Below are 9425 nucleotides of genomic sequence, written 5' to 3' on the forward strand. Positions count from 1 at the left end.
AAACGCGCGCAATTTAGCATTCGACCTTATCACGTGTTAGTTTGTTACGCGACTTCCATGAAACGACAACTCACGAGAACAACAATCGCTTCTGATATCGCTTATCAAAGTTAGCTCGTCTCCAATTTCGTCGTTTTACAATTGATAAACTCTTTTCGCTAATCGCTAATAAGCATGATGAACATTATAAAACGTTGCAGAGGGAAAGAGTTCGAAGAGAGAAAGAGGCAGAAAGGAGAAGGAGGTCGATCGGACGGAATCGGGGGGGAGGGGAGTCTCGTGTGGGATAGAACGACGGTCAGGCGGGGAGTGAGGACAGCGGGATGGAGGAACGAGAAGCGCGGCTATTAGGTTTATTTGCCGTAATTGGGGGAGCTTTAACGCGCTAAACCAAACACCGGTTATAGCCGCCATAAAACTACCCACAATCACTTAGAGCCGGCGCGCGGTACGCGCTTTTTCTCCCTATTTATTCCGCGCGACCGGCCGCTGCTAGTCGCCGCGCGCGATCACGAGGATGAGCAGCGGCAGGACGAAGCGGACGGACAGACGGACCGACCGACCGGAGGACGAGTTACCGGCGATTTGTTATTCCCCGGCTCGAGTCTGACTACCCTCGGCTTCTTGCGCGCACCTTTTATTGCCGCTTAGCGCAATTTTCAATTCTGCGATCCGCCACTCTTAAAAACGACGTTGACTTCGGATTATCCGAATATGAACTGAATTTATTAAATTTTTTTCAAGTATTGATACGTCTACCTTATCCAAGGATATACGGACTTCCCTACTTGTTATAACGTCGGTTACAACTTTCGCAAACGAAGCTCAAGATATCACAGCCATATCTAGTAATAGACATAAATTTATTATTGTCTTTTCCGTTAATTAATCGAGTGTAATTATCGCAATTATGTGACGTATATAACATTTTCAAAAAAGGTTAGAGCAAAGGTTCTAATCAGAGCAGTTGTTGCAGCTGAAAATATCATTATAAATTTATGGTAAATTATTCAGAAATCTCACGTCTTGCTGCTTATATAAATGATAAAAATTAATTTAGCCGAGGTGCTAAGAAAATCTCTGATTATACGTAGCCATTAATCATCGTAGCAAATAACTGCTATGCTTTTCGAAAGCAAATATCTTACTTCATTCATGCTTGAAGCGTTTTAATATATATGAGTCATTATTTACGAACAAGCAAAAACAAAATCCATTGTCTCTCCCAACATTGTCAGACTGTCATCCTTTTACATTCTCATTGCGGATAAGCGTATTTCCACATTTCGAGATGCATATATATGAAATGTGACGTTAACGGGCACGTGAGCTGCCGACGGATCGCGGCTCGGTTTGAGAGACATCGATGCCCGGACAAGTCCGAAAACGTATCCGATTAACATTGTCAGATGAGATGTTGGATAAATATAATCGTTGCACCAGCATTGGATGAACGTAAAGTTCATCAATCTTCTTCGTAAAAAATTTATCGCTCTTTTGCAATCAAGTTAAAAAAAAAATTACGTCAAACAGAAAGTGTTACCAATATATTTATGAACCTTTATAGAAGAATATATCATTCTATTGGACCAACTCCTTATATCCAACAGTTTTTATTTGTGACTTTCGAACTTTTGAGTATCTAAGGACCGGATTTTCGGTTAATTCCCATTAACTTTTCAAAAAGCAATTTTCAGCTTTTTAAGAAATATTGGCACAAAGAATCGTCTCTTCGGACAAAGATCAGCGCTCCGAGACTATTGTCACCTGTATAGTGCGCTTCAAAAGCACAGCATGTACCACCTGACAGAAAAAGAAAATAACGGCAGTGGCAGCAGTTATCTTGTGGTAATGTTTGAACGAGTGAAAATACCGCGACGTTGATAGATTCGATGTCGGTCCTTGTGTTCTTTCAGCGGCGTGCCGGTAAAAGGCGGTCCTTCTTTGCGAAATTCGGGTAAATACGAGCCCAGGAAAGTCTACTCTTCGTATTTCCACCTCGGCTGTTAGTTTACACAGAGCAACAACCGGTCCGGCGCTGCGCGGCGCGCAGTGGTGCCTGAAAATGGACTCCAGGACCTTGTCTCCTGGCTCGTAAAGAGCACGAACGAACATTCACGACGAAAATGAACAAACATAATGAGCCCTTTCCTTTTGGCATAATGACAAAAAGTATGTATTTGTAGATCAATCTTGTTTCGACATACGGCGCCAGGAAAAGCAAGTTTGTACGCGTTCTCTGCTTGGTCGGAATCCAGCCTAATGGAAATTTTATGATTTTGCAATGGTTCAATTATTTTCAGTCAAATTCGATATACTGATATGAAAAACGTTCTTAAAATAATTAGTATTAGTACTAAACTTTTGGATCCATATCTATGTGTATATATCTCTCATCATTTTCTTTTATTCGTTATGTTGCACAGCACAACGCGGAATGCGCACAACGAGGATTAACGGATAAATTGTGTTTATAATGCCCGAAAACCACTCGAATTCGAAATGTTTTACGTTCTTCTTGTTTATCATCTTTCCTTGCTTCATTGCTTTATACGAATCGGACAAATTGAATTACAAATATTACAGTAAAATACAGGAATGTGATAATAGGCATAATTATGCATGGTAAGAATATTTCAAAAATACTTTAAAAGATTATTAATACACTCGAACACAAAATCTCTTTCGACGCACGAAAGATATTTTGTTGCATTTGACAATTGCTTTCTAGAGAGTCTGTTATCTGCCACGTTCTCATCGTGATTCTCCTCATTAGCTAACAATTTAAGATTATATCGGTCTATATATTAAGATTATATCGGTATTTGGACATTTTCTGGATAAGCTTTTAAGAATTCAGGTTTTGTCCGCTTAAGCACCACTGTCCGCGGGCGGCGCCGAGGCTGCCTTTTGTGTGACGCGGCGATGTCGACTTACAAATTGGAATACAACGGAGCGGGAGTTAGGAGAATCGTTTCACGCTTCGCGGGGGCGCCAAGTGGAAGGCAAACACCGATAAAAAATGCATGAATAAAGCACTAATGGAGCCTCCATGGAAGAGAAATAAACCTCGAATAGTCTCTTCGCTTCTTAAAGGTGATGACGGGCAAGCGATCGGACGGTCCTTTTCTCGCATTCGGTTCCCACAGCATCGCGGATGATTTTTAAGTCTCAAGTGTTAAATTTACATGAGAAAGATCGTTTCACAAAGATCATCTAATTAATCGTCATTAATCTGATGTTCCACTATTTTGTCTTCGTCTCGTATTATATAAATTCCTTAGGGAAACGAGCCCCGATGACACTGAGGAAATATGATTACTTCGAAATTGACAGCGAGGGCCGAGGAAGAATCGTGCGATGTAATAGTATCGTACATAAACTATCGATCTTATCCGTATGAAGCGAGTATGATCGAATATGATCGAGCCACTTATCACGCCGGCAAGCATTTCGCGTGAATCACCTGCTGACGTTTTAACGACGTGCAGTAGCCAGTTTGTCATACGGACCACAGTACGGTGACACGCATTAAAGTAATAACACACGTTACTGTGCGCGCCGTTCATGGAAGAGACAGTCGATCGATATATATTGGAAATTATCGAGGTACTTAAACGTATTTACTGTTATACAGACTACGAGATTACCGAGAATATACGCGCCTTTAAGGTGTTAAATATCACATGTAAATATAATCGATATTTTCTTTCTTATTTTTAAAAAAATAATGCAAACTCTTGGGAAAATTTGTACAAGCACTGATATTAGCGATGTATGTAAAGTAATCTCTGATTGCATTTTTCCTGGGACTTCTGATTATCATGCTTCACCATCTTGCACCCAGGCAAAGGACGAGGAAGCGAGAAACCCGACGATCTCGATAGTGTCACGTCCGATTGTCGCTTTAATTAATATGAGACCAAACGCGGCCATGATCGACCGATCGATTGGACGTGTGATATCCCCCGTAAATACGGTGTCATTTCGTACGATGATTCACCGGCGCGTCGACTGCTTCAAGGACGACCGTCTTTATCACAACTTGAAGCAGAGCTGTTAGTTTTATCATCGGCGACATTACCGCCACAATTTAAAAATGTTCCCTAACAAATAACGAAGTCTCAGAATCGAATTGCATCGTTTAAAAGAAGCGCAGTCCGAAGCACGTTTTTGTTATAAGAATATGTGATAGGTTTAATGACCGTGTAATAAACCGTGTGACTGTGGGAATTATCGTTTCGTGTAATCGATCTAAGGAAGCGCTTTAGCGTTATTGTTTGTATAACGTCACGTTTCTTGGCAAGAAACTACTCCGTTAGTTAGTCGTAGTCGTAGCATGATGGTTACTCGAGACAGTCGCTTTCCCAAAAGGCTGACTGTCCGCCTAACGAAATAAGGTAATAATGTGGTTTTTTTTTCAAGAAAAATTTAACGGCCCTCCCTTATATAAATGTTATAAGTTAGAATTATCAACGCAAATCTTCGTGATGGTAGTTCGGTTCCATTTGCAGTTATGCAATGATACTTATAAATATTGGAATTTTTAAATAAATATCTCCTAAAGATACCTGTCGCATATTAGAGAATAAGTACTTAAAGGTGCAAGTAAATGAAGACGATACATTTATTTTAATAAATCATTATGTGATTTTATTCTAATTTCATTCACGACTTATCTCAAGTCACAATCTCAATTACCTTAGTACATCGATAGATTTACCTCACATAAATCGCTAAAATCATTTTAAATTAATATAATTTTTTATACAATTGGAAAGAATAATTTGCATACGATTTACGGAAACAAAACGGTAGAAATTTTATATATTTTTTATTTTTATCGGAAATTGATGCTTCGTTCTTCATTTATTCGCACTTTTATTGATCTCTGAAAAGAAGAGCGCGCGCGTTCACCTGTGTCATGAGACGATCGGCGCCGGTGCCTTCCTCGTCCTTAAAAATGATGTCCGTGTTGTAATTGGGTACCAGGTCTCGAAACTTAGCGTCATTTCTATTCACCACTCCCTCGCGAAGCCCGCTTGCCGGTAAGGAGAATTCGCTGACATTTGGCACATGCTGTTTGAACACCAGAGGGGTAAGTTTTCTCAGATTCGGCCGTCGGCCGGCGCCTCTGCCGGGTCCGCATGCCAGGGCAAGGCCACCGTTATCGAGTACGGGCAGCCAGAAGCTAAGAATCAACATGAGAACCTGGAAGAGCGAGGCGCGTGTGCCTACGCGACTCCCAATGGCACAGTGGTGGGTTGCCTGGAGGCCGCGGCGACGATGATGATGGTGCACCATAATCGCGTGCCTCTGCCTCGAGGTCGACCTTGCGCGGTCACTGCTCTCGTCGTCTCCAGAACGGCTGGCAGAACGACGACGACGACGACGACGACGACGACGACGACGGCGGCGGCGGCGGCAGGAACGATGTCGAGGGTGACAATCCGCTTGACGTTCTGCTACCGATTCTTCTTCTTCGCCTCTTGCCACTGACCTCACTCACGGTTAACCATAACCAGAGCATCACACACCCCCCGTGCACGCACTCTTACCACCGATGTGATCCCCGTAGTTGCGTTGATAAACTCCGCGCGCGACCGATCGGCGAATTAACGCGAGGCTACAACCTTTCGAAAGATCGGTAAAGATTCTTTTTTTCTTTTGTAAATACCGAAAAGAGCCGACATACGATCACCACGTCGGAATATTATCAAGTCGTGGCACCAAGTCGGAGGGTCTACGAAGACGAATCTCTCTACATCGTAGACGTCGTCGGATTCGATCGGAAATTTATTCTAAAGCGACTGTTTCCTCGACTGATCGACGTTCTCCCTATCAGTACCGGGCCTTTTAAATTCTCGTCGGCACGCGCCAACACTCCCGCCTTTCCGGAGCGGAACCTTCTGCGATTTTCGTTGGAGAGGAGGTACGTGCGAGTCGACTCACTTGACTGAACTCGGACGAACGACGTCCGGAAGCTAGCGCACGTTTTCCGGACGAGCCGGTGGTGGGAAATGCAGGATGGGTTTCGGTGGGTACTCCTGCGTTGTTTCTTTGGTCTGACCAGGTCCAGGAGAGTACCCCTCTTCCTGCCCCCACCTCGCGGCAAACGGCCGGCGAGACCACCGCCGCTGGCTGCTGCTAGCTGCTGGTCCCCGTGAGGCTTTCGTGGCCTCCAAAGGTGGTGGTGGATGATCTCGCCCCTCCACCTAGGGCCTCCCGGTACGCGTGACTGACGTCACGAGGCCCGCTGTACCTCTATTGGCCGGGGCGGGGCGTTCACCAGGTAAACGAAGACAGGTGCACATGCCGGGAGGGAGAAAGAAAGAGAGAGAGAAAGAGAGAAAGAGTTAGAGAGTGCGAGAAAGGAGGAGAGAAAAAAGATAGAGAGAATGAGAGAAAGGAAGAGAAAGAAGATAATCTTCCAGCTTTTTTCTTCCTCAGCTAGACGCGATCAGTCTCTCATTCTTTCCTACTCTTCTCTCTTCTCTCTCTCTCTCTCTCGCCACTTTTTCGCCAACTATTTCTTCGTTATTCATCATCCGCCCGTCTCTTCTTCTTCGACTATCTTTCTCTCTTCGACGTTTCTCGTCCATCCCACTATCGTCGATTGGATTACACTTCTTCTTCGTCGTGCCGTCTTACCTCGTTACTCCGTTCTTCTCTTCATCGGAGTGCGTTGCTTTCTTTCCGCCTATCGCGCTCTCTCTCTTTTAGCTCGGTTTAGACTTTCCACTACGTAAGGCCTTCCGACATTATGTTACATATAGGATTCGTTGCCAAGTTTTCAATGATTTTCTACCCTCAAGGGACGCATCAGAAACCCCTGTGATAAAAGTAACGCGTGAGGTGTAGGAAGCTTGCGAGAATGACCTTGACGGATACTTGGAACGCCGTACGATTCCGTTCTTCGTACTCTTTGTCTTCTACTTCTTCTTCAATTTCTTCCTCTTCGCTCACACTCGACTCTTCTCGTTTCTTTTTCTACCATTAGTACTCGTGGCTCACTTCGACGTAATTTCGCAACTCCTTCCCTCATCCTGTGAGGTTTTCACGAAAGGACTTCAAAACTGGTATTTAAGTAGCGTGACTTTCGACGATTATTGTATTACACGTAGACTAAATAATATGGACGCATGCGAATGATAATTAGCAATTATTATTTACTGTAGTGTTTTCTTTTTAGTGGTTTCTTTTTATTGTTGATTGATAAATGACCGTGTAAATTGGCACAAGTCGCTCGTTATCATTTCGAGCACTTTCACGCTTCACGAGATATTCCGATTACAGATGTGCGCGTGTTGCACGATCATTGATCATCGTCATCGTTCGATCCGTTTGCGAGAAACGCAATATGGTATTTGCAGGTCGGAGGACCAATTATGCGAGCCAAATACCGTTGATCGACATTGTAAGCGGGCAGCGGCGGAGTGTATCGCGCGAGTAAAATATACGAGGCCGGGCACGGCTACACGGCAACTGATATGAAAGTCTAAGTCTACCTCACGGAGGGTAGAGAACAAGCAGAGAAGGGGGATACGGCAAAGAGTTCAGTTTACTGATAATAAACATCTTTCCCGAATACACAGACGATGCGGACTGGCCTGTCCGCATTTACACAACGTCGCGCCGAAACGTGCCCGCGGCATTTCTGGCGATAACTACAACCGCGATAACTACTATTGCGTTAGAAAGCAAAGCTCTTCGTCCGGTCGGGAAATAATATTTCCTAATTCTTGACACTAATCGTATAAACGTTTTGCTCATTTATTCGTACGATTTCGCAGAAAGGAATGAAACGAGAAAGTAAATTGATGATATATAAGTTTCGTTTAATATAACGACGCTGAATTAAATTCATAAAATCATAAAAATACTTTTTATATATATAAATAAAAATATTTATTTCTCTAACCGTGCAGGTCTAATAATCGTACAAATTGTAACTAGATTACTTTAATTAAATACTTGTTCGTACTTGTTAATGTAAGTGTTAGTGTTTGACCCGAACGCACCGTAATCACATATAACGCGATGATTAGTAATCTACGAATAAGGCTTCGCAAAATAAAAATCAATTTTCAAATTTATCAACAAATATACTACATAGACAGATAAAAATAGTAAGATTTTTTTCGGATGTGTCGAGGGAAATTCATGGAACAGCAGTTCGCAACACCTATTACTAGCAAATGTTTTAGATAAAATTGAAAATACTTTTAGAAGCAAGAAAGTAATGATTAGCAAAGACAGACCTGTGATGTTCGCTGGAAACTATTCCGGCGATCGGATGGAGTCCAAATTTCCATACGGGTTCCAACATTGTAGTGCCGCGAACTTGATTTTCCGTGAATTTTCCTCATCCCGGCGCATCCGGAAACACAATGGCCGAATTACGAGCCGTATGCATCGCCCTACGCGGAAAGGGGGAGAATTACGGCCCAATGAAAGTATAAAATGTCGCTCGTTAACGGAGCCAATGCCAGAAATCGCTGAAACTTGCTGGCAATAAAAGGTAACGAGTATTCGCGGGCTGTAAACATCCGTGGAACGCTACTCCGGAACATTTCATAATCCTGTTACGAGGCACTTTGACTTTCGTGGCCAGCCGCGGCGTGTGTGCCCGTGTACGTACGTGTGGTGCGCGCGCGGGGATTGAAAATAAAATTCTGCTATCGAGGTGCAAGTAACGGCGCGGCGTTGCCGTGCCGTGTAAGATTGTTGCATCGTGAGAAAATATAAAGGAGGAGAGATATTGTCGGTGTGATCCTGTGCACGGAGCGCGATTAAGATTCCTTCTGTCGCGTTAGACGGTCTTTTCGTGACACTTGACTCCGGATGAGTTATGAGGCCGACGAAAATAACATGCTATCGATCGGTTTTATCACATCAAAATGGTATCTACCTATTATATCTAACAGCCTCGATTACGTACGATTCTTATCGGATTCTTACGGATACTGATACTGATACTGCAATGCAACGTCTTAATATCTGTGACATATATCACAGGGTATGTCCCCTATCGTAAAAAGTATTTTCGCATTCACATTCCTAATCAAATTCATAATCGCAATGACACAGAATAATGATCTTCATTGACGTCCCAACTAAAAAAATTAAGGTGCAGGCTGAAAGTTGTTTTTTATCCTGCAAAAATTTCTGTCGGCAAGACGAGAGCGGTCCACGATGCGTCGCGTCGCGAACGTATGAGCTCAGCTGTCTCTTTTTCGAGGTAACACGATATCCTGGAGGAACCTAATGTCGAGCAAGCAGAGGTAACACCGGCCGAACGACGGTCCGAGTGGGCCTTTCGTGTAATGGACGGCTCAAATATTTATCATCGGCCGCGTAATTTAAGGTGCGTTTAGCAAACGGAAGACGACGCGAGGAAAAACAAACAGGACAGGGGCGGCGTG

General features: G+C 43.4%; 1 protein-coding gene across 1 annotated transcript in view; it reads right to left on the reverse strand.

Moving 5' to 3' along the window:
* Positions 1 to 7495, reverse strand: part of Hh (hedgehog signaling protein) — a 39397-nt gene extending 31902 nt beyond the window's left edge. Inside the window, exon 1 of the mRNA XM_071705849.1 lies at positions 4918 to 7495. Within this exon, the coding sequence (XP_071561950.1) occupies positions 4918 to 5304 (387 nt within the window). The 5' untranslated portion in view covers positions 5305 to 7495. The remainder of the gene's footprint in view (positions 1 to 4917) is intronic.
* Between the last annotated feature and the right edge of the window lie 1930 nt (positions 7496 to 9425).

The sequence above is a fragment of the Temnothorax nylanderi genome, unplaced genomic scaffold, assembly GCF_030848795.1.
Source record: "Temnothorax nylanderi isolate EJ_2023f unplaced genomic scaffold, tnyl_v1.0 TNYL_tig0048_pilon, whole genome shotgun sequence".
Classification (NCBI taxonomy): domain Eukaryota; kingdom Metazoa; phylum Arthropoda; class Insecta; order Hymenoptera; family Formicidae; genus Temnothorax; species Temnothorax nylanderi.